Genomic DNA, 13,998 nt, shown 5'->3' with positions numbered 1-13,998 from the left:
AAGTTAAAAAAGAAACAAAGAGACTTAGAAACCATTTTCTTTGTGGTTTTGCAGGTTAGTTTATTATGTTTAATAGTGTGTGAGATAACCCATTTGGTGTGATCCCGGGCCTCACTGTGGAAGGCCATGTAACGTCAAAAAGGATCCAGAAATACTACTACTACTATCAAAGAAGAAGAAATAAATTTTGGGCCTCTATATTAAGCTTATATTAAAATATTGATGAATTTTGCCAATGTGGTATTGTAAATGGGAGTATCAGGTTAAATCTGTTTTCTTAAAAACAAATACAAAGTTATTTAATCATACCAAGATATCCCATTAGCTGAATATCAAAAGATTTTGGATCCTGATGAAATCCCAAATATTCAAAGAGGACAGAATATTTCTACTTGAGAAGTTTTAGTATAATTTAACATTTATTAAGTGCTTACTATGTCCCAGACATATGGATTCTTTTATTTGATCTTTACAAAACCATGATGTAAATACTGTCATTACCTAGTTTTACAATTACTCACAGAAGGGTTGAGAGACACACAACTGGTAAGTAGTAGAGCCAGGATTAAAACAGGCAGTTTAATCACAGAGCCCAGAGTCTAAACCATTATACTAGCATTTGAATATCTCTTACATTTTTCTCATCAATAGCTTTATGAATATTAAATAGGCATTTTTAGAAGTGAATTCTTGCCACTTTAAAATTTATTTATTTATTAATTTTTTTTCGGACTGGAATTTTTATTTATTTATTTTAATTTTTTATTTATTGCAGTAACATTGGTTTACAACATTGTATAAATTTCAGGTGTACATCATTATACTTCTATTTCTGCATAGATTACATCTTGTTCACCACCCAAATACTAATTACAACCCATCACCACACACATGTGCCGAATTATCCCTTTTGCCCTCCCCCCTCCCCCCTTCCCCTCTGGTAACCACCAATCCAATCTCTGTCTCTATGTGTTTGTTTATTGTTGTTATTATCTACTACTTAATGAAGGAAATCATACGGTATTTGACCTTCTCCCTCTGACTTATTTCACTTTGCATAATACCCGAAATGTCCATCCATGTTGTCACAAATGCCTGGATTTCATCGTTTCTTATGGCTGAGTAGTAGTCCATTGTGTATATATACCACAGCTTCTTTATCCATTCGTCCCTTGATGGGCACTTAGGTTGCTTCCAAGTCTTGGCTATTGTGAATAACGCTGCAATGAACACAGGGGTGCATGTATCTTTAAGCATTGATGTTTTCAAGTTCTTTGGATAAATACCCAGCAGTGGAATAGCTGGATCATATGGTAGTTCTATCCTTGATTTTTTGAGGAATCTCCATACTGTTTCCCATAGTGGCTGCACCAGTTTGCACTCCCACCAGCAGTGTATGAGAGTTCCCTTCTCTCCACATCCTCTCCAACACTTGTTGTTTCCTGTCTTGTTAATTATAGCCATTCTGACGGGCGTGAGGTGATATCTCATTGTAGTTTTGATTTGCATTTCCCTGATAGTTAATGATTTTGAACATCTTTTCATGTGCCTGTTGGCCATCTGTATATCTTCTTTGGAGAAATGTCTGTTCAGGTCTTTTGCCCATTTTTTAATTGGGTTGTTAGTTTTGTTGTTGTTGAGATGCATGAGTTCTTTATATATTTTGGAGATTAAGCCCTTATCAGATGTATGGTTTGCAAATATCTTCTCCCAATTGTTAGGTTGTCTTTTCGCTTTGTTCATGGTTTCCTTTGCTGTGCAGAAGCTTTTTAGTTTGATGTAGTCCCATTTGTTTATTTTTTGTATTGTTTCTCTTGCCTGGTCAGACATGGTGCTTGAAAATATGTTGGTAAGACCAATGTCGAAGAGCGTACTGCCTATGTTTTCTTCTAGAAGTTTCATAGTTTCAGGTCTTACATTCAACTCTTTAATCCATTTGGAGTTAATTTTTGTGTATGGTGTAAGGTAAGGGTCTACTTTCATTTTTTTGCATGTGGCTATCCAGTTTTCCCAACACCATTTGTTGAAGAGACTTTCTTTTCCCCATTGTATGTTCTTGACTCCTTTGTCAAAGATTAGCTGTCCATAGATGTGTGGGTTTATTTCTGGGCTTTCGATTCTATTCCATTGATCTGTGTGTCTGTTCTTGTGCCAGTACCATGCTGTTTTGGTTACTATAGCTTTGTAGTATATTTTGAAATCAGGGAGTGTGATACCTCCAGCTTTGTTCTTTTTTCTCAGGATTCCTTTAGCTATTTGGGGTCTTTTGTTGTTCCATATAAATTTTAGGATTCTTTGTTCTATTTCTGTGAAAAATGTTGTTGGAACTTTGATAGGGATTGCATTGAGTCTATAGATTGCTTTAGGAAGTATGGACATCTTAACTATGTTAATTCTTCCAATCCAAGAGCATGGAATATCTTTCCATTTCTTTGTGTCTTCTTTAATTTCTTTCAGCAATGTTTTATAGTTTTCGGTGTACAGATCTTTCACCTCTTTGGTTAAGTTTATTCCTAGGTATTTTATTCTTTTTGTTGCAATTGTAAATGGGATGGTATTCTTAATTTCTCTTTCTGCTACTTCATTGTTAGTGTATAGAAATGCAACTGATTTTTTTTTTAATTGATGTTTTAATGGTTTCTAACATTGTGAAATTTTGGGTTGTACATTTTTGTTTGTCCATCACCATATATATGACTCCCTTCACCCCTTGTGCCCACCCCCCACCCCCAGTGCCCCTGGTAACCACAGTCCAGTTTTCTCTGTCCATGTGTTGGTTTATATTCCACATATGAGTGAGATGATACAGTGTTCGTCTTTCTCTTTCTGGCTTATTTCACTTAACATAATACGCTCCAGGCCCATCCATGTTGTTGCAAATGGGACGATTTTGTCTTTTTTTATGGCTGAGTAGTATTCCATTGTATATATATATACCACATTTTCTTAATCCAATCGTCAGTCGAGGGACACTTAGGTCGCTTCCACTTCTTGGCTATGGTGAATAATGCTGCAATGAACATAGGGGTGCATAAGCCTCTTTGGATTGTTGATTTCAGGTTCGTTGGATAGATTCCCAGTAGTGGGATGGCTGGATCATAGGGCATCTCTATTTTTAATTCTTTGAGGAATCTCCATACCGTTTTCCATAGAGGCTGCACCAATTTGCATTCCCACCAGCTATGTATGAGGGTTCCTGTTTCTCCACATCCTCTCCAACATTTGTTGTTTTTTGTCTTGGTGATTATAGCCATTCTAACAGGCGTGAGGTGGTATCTTAGTGTTGTTTTGATTTGCAAGAAATGCAACTGATTTTTGTATGTTGATTTTGTATCCTGCAACTTTACCATATTTGTTTATTACTTCTAAAAGTTTTCTGGTGGATTCTTTAGGATTTTCTATATATAAAATCATGTCATCTGCAAATAGTGAGAGTTTCACTTCTTCCTTTCTGGTTTGGATCCCTTTTATTTCTTTCTCTTGCCTGATTGCTCTAGCATTTGAATCTCTCTTACATTTTTCTCATCAATAGCTTTATGAATATTGAATAGGCATTTTTAGAAGTGAATTCTTGCCACTTTAAAATTTAAAAAAGACAACTCTATAGCACAAGAATATAAGCCTCATGAAGATAGGGGTATTTATCCATTTCCTTATCCACTGTATCTCTAGCACTTAGAAGAGTGCCTGCCTGGCACAGAGTGGACATCAATAAATGATGTTGACTTGATGAATATTTGCATTACTCTTAAAATGAGGCACTGTGTTTTTGATTGCAACATCCAAAGTAAAGGCCTGCCTCTTTTTGTAAATATCAGGGATTTAAAGATGCATATAGATTTTTTTTTTTTTTTGAGGAAGATGAGCCCTGAGCTAACATCTGTTGCTAATCCTCCTCTTTTTTTTTTTTGCTGAGGAAGATTGGCCGTGGGCTAACATCCACGCCCATCTTCCTCTACTTTATATGGGACGCCACCACAGCATGGCTTGATAAGCGGTGCATAGGTCCATGCCCGGGATCTGAACCCAGGAACCCCAGGCCGCCAAAGCAGAGCACGTGAACTTAACCGCTACTCTACTGGCCAGCCCTCATACAGATTTTAATGCCACGGTTTGGTCGTGCTGGAGTCAGAAACATAACCACATACAGTAAAAAATGTGATGTTATACAACTTAGAGATTGGCTGTCTCCTGGAAAACATCATGAAGAAGTTTCCAAGTAGTTTGATATTATTGGAGGCATTTAGCCAATTCATTCTAACCATGCATTATACCAAAAGAAATCCTTTATTTTTCATTAATGATTTGATGTTGGTGGCACTTGGTTGAGATTCTAAAACATATTTTCAGAATCATGTAGATTTTGAGGCAAAAGAGACCTATATATGCATATTTCTTGATGGCAGTGTGTTGTGGTGGTTGTTGACGATGGTTTGTATCAAATTATGGGACAAAATTTGCCTTTTTAAAAAAACCAATTGGGACTAACTTGTGTCATTTTTTCTCAAGTTCTGATGTCATCCTTGAATAGGAGAAAAAGGTGTAGGTTAACTGCCCATTTTCTGGGGATGCCATATGACCCCATCTATGTCTAGGAGAGTTTGCTGTTCATGTGGACAACTTGTTATATGCTGGGGCAGGGACTTCAGCTAATGATTAACTCATCTGCTGTCATCAAGCAGGAAACTGAAGTTGTAAAACACATTGTATAGGATAGATCCTGTGAGGATGGCAAACTGTCCTCAACCTATAATAGGCAGCATCCTGTCCTGATGCAGTGGCCTCTCAGATGTCACAAATGTCAGTCTCTGCACTAAATTATTAAAGTTGATTTTAAAATGAAGTTTACTGTGTCATTTCTTATTATCTGCTTTTGTTAAAGTTACTGATCAAGGTTAAAAACCTTGCTGGAATTAAAACAATTTCAAGAAGAATTTTTTTACTATCAAATTTCACAGAAGCTTTGAAAAACTTCCTTTAAAGTGAGATAACACTGTGTATTTTTCCAGTGATATACTTGAAGAGTATTTAAGAAGTCAGACTGACTGCTGCTGCCTGCATCTGCACTGAGATTATGTCCGGCCCTCACGTAGGAGGTGCTGCTTTTCTGTTCTTTATGTTATTAGAAACTACATTTTCTTTTGAGAGACTTCGCACAAAAACACTTTAGTTTTCAGAAATTATGATGTTCCAGAAATATCAAAATTGGTGTTTATTATAGAGAAACAACTTGAGGATGACAGCTCTCAAGGCTTCATTTCAACACAGAATGGATCTCCCCGCCTGAACCGAGCAGAAGTCCCCGCCAGGCCTGCTTCCCAGGAGGCCTATGATATTGTCTTGCAAAGAAAAGAAAATGAAGGATTTGGCTTTGTGATCCTCACCTCCAAAAACAAACCACCTCCAGGAGGTAAGGGCTGCTGTATCCCATTGTCCCTCTCTGCAATTTCAGTTTTCTGAGTCTCCCACTGGGGTTTATGAAACTAATTAGGAATTATGTATAAATTGCCCTAAAGACTTATCTTTTTAAGAATGATGCATATTTTCCTTATTGTCAAAATTAGGTAATCTGAGCCAAAACTTCCAGGCTTCAGGTTTATCTATCATCTCAAACTCCATAAAGTAAGTCTTAGTAGGTCAGTTTGCATCAAGATTATATTGTGGCAGTATATCAGGGACGTGACCTAATAGATTTAGTGAAAGGGCAGTGCTGAATTTTTTAAAATATAGGGGGATAGGTTTTTTTAAATTTGGAGAAATTCTGTATGCAGAAATGAATTAAACGCTAGAAGCAGTTGAGAAGCAGCAAAACAGATTAATAGAAAAATCTTGACCCACATATGTCTTAAATAGTCCTTTCTTGTTATTTAATAATAATTGCCATATTCCAGCTATAAAGCAACCTTCTTAAATGATAAGAAGCATTCTTTTATATATGCTTCATTGAAAGGTAAAAATTTTGTCAGAACCTTTAAAAATTAATCTAAATATCCTGAACCCAGTTAATATTCTCATCTTGGAATGATGACTGTATATATCAATTCCCTCAATAAAGGAGGAAGTACCTCTAGTGTGTTCCGGGCTGTTATGATTCAGCAAATTAAATATTTGTCTTGTCTTTATGTTTCTAAGAAATAATCATCTTTAAATATAATTATAAAATCCAAATGAATATAAAATGAAAACCAGCAAATGGATATTTATGTATCATGCTTTCTGGTAACTTTATTTTTCCAAGTCAAAGGATAAAAATCTTTGACCACATGAAAATGTGCTCTTGCCTTTGCTAGTGGATTTGATTATATCTTGAGTAGTGAGACCTTTTTTACTAAAACCTTAGTAAAAAAAGAAAACACTTTCAGGAAAATATTGTGAGCCAAACCAATTTCCAGAAATCTTCTAAAATTAATGCAAGTGTGTAAAGGAAGAGATTCTGTGACATGGATGAGTTATTACTATAGTATCAGGTCACTGCTCACTGATACTAGTTTCCATTTTCCAAAAGCAGTTGCTATGGTAACATTTAGAACTGGAACTGTCACTGATGCTATGAGGATGATTATGTGGCCTGTGTCAGAAAAATGAAAGAAAGCAGATTTTAGGTGAATTTTATATTGTATCATTGGAAATCAGTATTTCCAAAAACAAATAACCGTTTAGATAATCATGTTCTCATTCTAATACCATACAATAATCCCAGGCATTTAGATTAACACAAAAAGTGAAAGATTATTACTCAGTGTGATAGATGCTAACCACTTTTTATGTAGAAGATATTCCGTTTCTAGCACTACAAAAATTAGGAGAGAGTCTAGTATTCACCATAAAACTAAGCAATATAGAGGAATTCAGTAAAATAAGTTGCATTACTTAAATATGTTTAACATATTTTTATATTTATTTGTTTATATTTAAAATTTATATTGCTACATTTCAATATATATTAAATATATTCTTTTTATTTGTGTATATTATACTTATTTGTTTATACTAAAATTTTAAAATATTTTTATACTTATTTATTTCAATTGTTTCTTACTATTTTGATGGTTTTGTGTGCCATAGATGCTAGATCTCTGTATAAGATAGTGTCATTAAATGTTGGGCCTTGTAATCAGACAAACTTGGATTCAAGCCCTGCTTAGGTCTTTTAATAGCTGTCTGATCTTGGGCAAATTACTTACCCTCCAAGAGCTACAGTTTCCCCTGTAAAATGAGGATGATGGTAACACTTCCTTTCTCATATGAGTTTAAAGATTAAAGGAGATAATGCACGTGAAGCCCTCAGCCTGGACCTTCAATAAATGTTAGCTGCTGTTATCATGATTGTTATTTATAAAATTGTCTGTCACTGTCTCTTGATCTTTTTTGTTTAAAGAAACTTTAAAAAGTTTATCAACACTTGAGAAATGAGATGAGAAAGAAAGCCCAATTAAAATGTAAGATTGAGGCAGCAGCTAATGTATGGCAGGAAATGAGTGTTTGCAGCTCATTAATTAACAGCCTGAATGGCAAATTAGGCTTAGGTTGTCGATGAATTTTATATAAAGTACTTGATATTTTCAGTCATGGTGCAGAACTAGAATTGATAATTTCACTGAAATGCTAGTTAATCATCTCACAAAATGCCAAGCCTTGCAAGCATTCTTCTTGGAACTCCATTCATCTTGTATAGAAAGAAGAAGGGTCATGGGGTGAGCTTGGCTGAGGAGCTTTCACTCACAGAGACTGAGCAATGGCTGCAAACTGCATAACAGAAAAAAGGCAAGAAACGTGTCTATCAGAATAGATCATTCTTTATGGACCTTGTCTTGGTGTAGATTGGTATTCTGCTCAGTATAGATTACTTTTTCCTTCTGATTCAATGTGTTTTCTGGTGACATTTGTCACAAGAAGAGTTCCCGGTAGCATCTCTAATACCAGTTATAAAATTCTGAGATTCTCTATTGTTGACTTTTTCAAAGATTAGGGATCCAGGTCCACAGCATCCTTATTGTCCTGGACCCAGTGTGTATAAGTGCAAAATGAATGGAATACTTAGACCTCGATTTTTTTTTTTTTGCCAGATATTATCATTTTATTTTATTTTATTTTTTAAATTTTTTGTTCATTGCAGTAACATTGGTTTATAACATTGTATAAATTTCAGGTGTACATCATTATTTAAGATGAAAAGGACTTGGTTAGTTTTTGCTTTGCTAGTACTTCAGAAGTTTTAGTGTTTCTCTTTCTTATCATAAACTTTTCAGTTTGGGTTGCAAAGGATTTCTTTGAGAAGGGGACATTTCCAGTTGCTGTTCTTTCTTTTCCTGAAAAGAAATGTTTTAAGAGCACTAAAGTGATCTGAGCAGCTGAACAAGCCAGTCTGTGAGACAGATTTAGGCCAAAGATGAAGACAGATAAATTGGCTTTATGGCAAATGCCTATAGACTTTGTATACAGCAACAAGGCAGGACTTCAGACATTTCCTTAGCTATGTGCACTCTAAGGGGTTACCTGGAAAACTTCCCAGTCCATTCAGAGAATGTTCACAAGTTATCTTTCTACTGGTCTATGTGTTATTCTTAATTGTTTTGGTGGTACTGCTATAAATGCCAAGACTACTTTTACCTTCCCTCACCCAGACAACTAACCCTCCAGAAAGTTCTGTACCAAGATTTGCCAATTTCTTTTGACCACATTGCTCACTTGGTGAGAAGGAACCACTGAGACTTCAGAGATTAATTCTGTTTGGTACTTTGCCAAGTCTAAACAAACCCCTTTCAGTGTGCCAGGGAGGTGAATGATTTTCTTCTCAGGGGAGGTAGAATGAACACAGTACACAAGTAAATCTTCTCTAAGAAGGAGAATAACTAAGGTATTGATTTGAAGGCCACCACAGGACCACTGTGTGATTTACCTTATGTTTGTGATGTGCCACCTGTTGTCTGTCAGTGATCAGCTCCCTCCGCCTGGCACAGGACACAGCCCATACTGCTCTGGTGCTTTTCTAATCACTTTGTTTGTAAGAAAAATGGTATAATAAGTACTTGATATAATTCAGAGCTAAAAGGCACTTGCTTTCAACATTGACTTCCTCTATTTTAAGATAAAATTTCTCACTGTATAAACCCAGAAGAGCCAAGGAATGGCACTGTCTGTGGGGACATAAATCATGGCCAAGAAAAACTTCCAGTCCAAATGAAGGTCTATTAATTTGTCCATAACATACACCTAGATATGACTCAGAAATACTAGTAAGGAGCCCATTTTACAATGGAAATTAAACATAAACACAGTGCCATTTAAAAATATTAATTAGGGCCGGCCCCGTGGCTTAGCGGTTAAGTGCGTGCTCCGCTGCTGGCAGCCCAGGTTTGGATCCCAGGCACGCACCGACGCACCGCTTCTCCGGCCATGCTGAGGCTGCGTCCCACATGCAGCAACTAGAGGGATGTGCAGCTGTGACGTACAGCTATCTACTGGGGCTTTGGAGGGAAAAAAATAAATAAATAAAATCTTAAAAAAAAAAAAAATAATAAAAATAAAAAATAAAAATATTAATTAACCCTATTCATAACAATCAATAGTGGGTGGGAGCCCAAGTGCCTAATAACTTTACTGACCTAGATAAGGAAATTCTCAGAGAACGTGGAAGGAACATTTGTTTCTTAATACGAATGCCCCTTATTAAACAGTGAAAGATATTTTGACAAGATTTCCCAAATGCCTGAGAACTCATTTTAAGCCTTAATAACAGCAAAGTGTCTTAATAGTTAGTCTAGGAAAGCCTTTAGCATTATGAGCTAGAGATAGAATAGAACTGCACGGAGTGGCTTTGCAAATGTCTTTGACTCAGCTTTGTGCATTCAGGGCAGGATTTTATCCATGAGCCAAATAATTTTAACATTAAACATTTAATGTTCTAATTCCACTCAGCTTTTCTAATTTTAAAAAGATCTAAAAGCATAAATAAAAAGAATTGATTTTGCTATAGAACTAAGTATGATTCATTTTAAGGGTCAGTCATTTCACTGAACCTGGATTTCTGACCAGTCACTTTTGAGTCCTAAGCTTGAGTTTGAACTGCATTTATTTACAAGGTTCCTTGTGGGAGCAAAGGCCCCTTCAACAGGACCTAAGATAGCCTTATTGTGACAGTTTCTAAAATAGCCAAAAACGTGATGCAGCCTGAACGGCCAACAACAAACAAGCAACATCGGATCAGTAAGATTTTGTCATAAGCGTTAGTGAGGTCAGTGGCCTTGAAACAGGATTATTAGGATGACATTTAAAAATTGGAAAAAGGTTTATGGTAAGTGGAAAACAGCAAAGAGGTTTATATGCTATGATTGCAACTATATACAGAGTATGCATGTGGGCAAAAAGTGGATGAAAATAGTTGCTTTTGGATAGGATGATCACATGTGGTGCTTTTTTGCTATATATTTTCAGAATTTTCTTTGATGTTGTTATGTTGAATTTTTAAATAATGATCAAGATGATAAATCCAACTCTAACAGGTATCTTAAATAATTGAAAAACCTGGGGATTTTTTCCCATAGTTATTCCTCATAAAATTGGCCGAGTCATAGAAGGAAGTCCAGCTGATCGCTGTGGAAAACTGAAAGTTGGAGATCATATCTCTGCAGTGAATGGGCAGTCCATTATTGAACTGTCCCATGATAACATTGTTCAGCTGATCAAAGATGCCGGCATCACTGTCACACTCACAGTCATTGCTGAAGAAGGTAAGGACACAGTAGACCTGCCTTCCCCCAAGCTGATCTGAGGGGGCACAGAGCCTGCAGGGGGCAGTGCTTCCTCCAACATTGCCAGAATCACTGAAGGGATAGAATATTTATATCCCCCGGAGTCTCATTTTTTGCCTTTTCCATTTAATGGATTTAAAAGACGGTTTATTATAAAGTTGTCAGTAGCTCAAGAAAAATAATCCAGCTAGGAATGGTGGCCATTTATTTATGTGCTGTAGAAGCAAGTGCCCAGAAGTAAAAGAGATTGGTAATACTTTTCAGATCTTATTTTCTTAAAATAATGTCTTAAGTCTCTGCTTGAGTGAGAGAAAATGCTTTAAAGAGTTCAAAGAAAGTTACTGTCGATATCAAGCCTTTCATGTCAGGCCCAGGCCACAGTGTGCCTGTCCTTGGGGGCAGGGCTTTGTTCTGGGCAGCTGCTTTATAAGTGGGGAGAAAGACAGTATGTGGGAATGGCCAGTAAATAGGGCATAAAACGCATTTAGTGTCTTGCCTTGCTTTAAAGCTGCCTTTTGATCATTAAGAATTTCTAATTAGGAATCATTTTGAATAGCACCAGTTCATGTTCTTTGTTTATGAATTACAAGGTAACCATTACATAATGCTCATCTCATTTTTCCTGATTTTGCAAAACTAATGAGGAGAAGCCAAAAACAGCAGAATTATGAAGGGTCAGTCTTTCATATTAAAATTCCTTGTATTATAATGTGTATTCATGTCCCCTTTCCCCCCATGATTCTCTAATCTAATCAGGTTTCAGTTTTCTTGATTCTTCTTTTCTCTTCCTACTGTACCACTCTTACACATTTTTATCTAAGGTATTACATAAATCTCCTTTCTGTCCAAGATCCCATGGGGGCTATTTCTGCATGGACATGAGTTCATGTGGCTGCTCTCTGAGGCCCTTTCTAGTTCTAGGACCCTGTGACATCCCTGCCTCTGCTCTTTTCCTTTCTCTAGTCTGTCTCACACTCTGCCCAGGCTCTGTCCCAGACTCTGCTGCTTCTTCCTGCTAAAATCCTCCTCAGTAGAAGCTCCAGTGCTTCCTCACTTTCTGCACAGAAAGTGTTTTATGATTTTGCTCCCAGCCTGCCTTTTAAATTTACCTCCCAATGTTCTTTCCAAACCCTCTCTTGAGCTAGGCATCATTGGCCTCTGTGCACATGGGCTTCCTCTCGCTAAATCCCATAGCACTCCTTATCTCTGCAATTCATTGAGTGTTATTCCTAAATAACTGTCTCCCTGTTACAAGGGTCAGCTCTTTGAAGACAAAGAAAATATCAATTGACTATGATACTTAGTAGGTGCTTGGTGAATATTTTTTGAATGAAGGAATGAGTGAATGGATGAATGAACGAATGATTGAATGAATGAACAAAGTCAGTCAGGAGATTTTTAGTTCTGTGCCAATACCCAGCAGAGGCAACATGAACCCAATAGAAGAAGTAAAGCTTCTGGCATAGTTCACTGACACCTATTAGCCAGTGGTATGATCTTAAACAAGCCACTTAACATTTCTACCCTTCAGTTTTTTATCAGTAGAATGGGAATAATAATATCTATTTTAGGATCATTGTGAAGATTAAAGGTGAAAAAGTACATAACCTAGGCATAAATACCCTAAGGTGCTCGTCTAATGATAGCTGTCATTATTCTACCACATCTCTGCATGGCTGGCTCCCTCATTCCAGTCTCTGCCTGTATGTCACCACCTAAGGAAATGATCATAATATTTAGTAAGCACTTACTGTGTGGCAGGTATTGTCCTAAATACTTTACATCTATTAACTCATTTAATACACTAATCCTAGGTAGGCACTATTATTTTCCTGTTCTGTAGAGGAGGAAACTGAGTCATAGAGCAGATAGATAACTTGCCCGTGGTCGTAAAACTAGTGACAGAACCAGTATTTGAATCAGGCAGTCTGGCTTCAGAATCTGCACGCGTAACTGCTATGCCTTCTAACCGCTGTGTCCAGAATAACCCTCTCACCTGCTCCTGTCCTCCATCCCTCACTCTGCTTTAGTTTTCTTCATTGCTCTTAGGTCTACCTGAGGTTATTTAACTATTAGTTTATTTGTCTATTGTCATCTCTCCCTCTAGAATGTAAAGTCATGAAGTTAGAGATTTTGTCACATTCAATACTCAATCCCAAGGGCCTAAAACGATGTAGGCACATGTAAGTGCTCCATAAACATTTTGAAGGATTACTGTTACTTAATGTGATTTTGGCCAGGTTTCTCTATCTCAGTTTCTTTAGCATGATCTTTAAAGCCTGCTTTTTAGCCTTAACTTTGTTCTGTGACCCCCAAAAGCAGGCCTCAGTGCCACAGGAAATAACACTTCAGGGTTCTGAGAAGGGCGTATGTGGTGCACTTATATCGCCATGCTTGGCGTGCGGTAGTGAGAGAAGCTGCTAGAAGTAGTGGAACTAGCAGTAGTACAGATCAGTGTTTCTCAAACCATCTATAAAAAAGGACCAGTGGCTTTTTTCCAATCCATCACAGACCAGCATTTTTGTGAAATACAATAAAAATTAAACAAAAAATAAAAACAAAGACATAAAATTATTGTCAGATCGTTATAAAATTTTCTAGATGCTTACTCAATATCTGTACACATCTTATTGCTGACTGACCCAAGAACCACATGATTAGCCTTGAGATAGATAGTTCAGTAGTAGAAACACCTCTTCTTTCTCTTAGTATAGTTTTTTTTCCCCCCCAAATTACCCTTTATTATTGATGGTGTTTTCTCTGAGAGGTTGTCCAAAATTGCTCAGTTATTTTTCTTAGAGTAAAAGTTAACTTTGATGTTCTGGCCCAAATACTTCTAGACATACTCTTAAGGTTTCCTATATAATGGCAGTCAGTGTTTAAGAAAAATAGAAGGTGGAAGAAAACTCCCTAGCAGATACATACTTTAAAGTGTATTTCATCTGTAGGCGCAGCCTCTTAAGATACAATCACATTTGACATGTAAAATCATATTTCAATGATTACACCTTGTTTTATTATACTCTGTTTTATTAAACTATGGAAACATTCAGAATCTCTTATTTTTCTCAGGAAAAAAACAGAATCTCTTCTGTCCATAAAAATTCCATTCATGGAGTTTGTAAGTCTTCCAAGTTTTTCATTGTATTCAGTATAAAATTTATCAACTGCACTAAAGAGTCAGATGAATATTTATAGCTCTCTAGAGCTATTTTCAGAAATCACACATTCAGATCAACACCTAAGA

The 13,998-nt window shown here is 36.6% G+C and overlaps 1 protein-coding gene across 6 annotated transcripts in view; it reads left to right on the top strand.

Annotated features, from left to right (window-relative positions):
• MAGI3 (membrane associated guanylate kinase, WW and PDZ domain containing 3) overlaps positions 1-13,998 on the top strand; it is a 234,417-nt gene that overhangs the window by 205,037 nt on the left and 15,382 nt on the right. For all 6 annotated transcript variants that reach the window (XM_087445275.1, XM_087445293.1, XM_087445289.1 and 3 more), the window contains 2 exons: positions 5,222-5,410; positions 10,545-10,730. In XM_087445275.1, the coding sequence (XP_087301401.1) occupies positions 5,222-5,410; positions 10,545-10,730 (375 nt within the window). The remainder of the gene's footprint in view (positions 1-5,221; positions 5,411-10,544; positions 10,731-13,998) is intronic.

Source organism: Ceratotherium simum, chromosome 2, assembly GCF_057802395.1.
Source record: "Ceratotherium simum simum isolate JZ-2026a chromosome 2, ASM5780239v1, whole genome shotgun sequence".
Lineage (NCBI taxonomy): Eukaryota > Metazoa > Chordata > Mammalia > Perissodactyla > Rhinocerotidae > Ceratotherium > Ceratotherium simum.
This window is presented reverse-complemented; position numbering and strand designations above follow the sequence as displayed.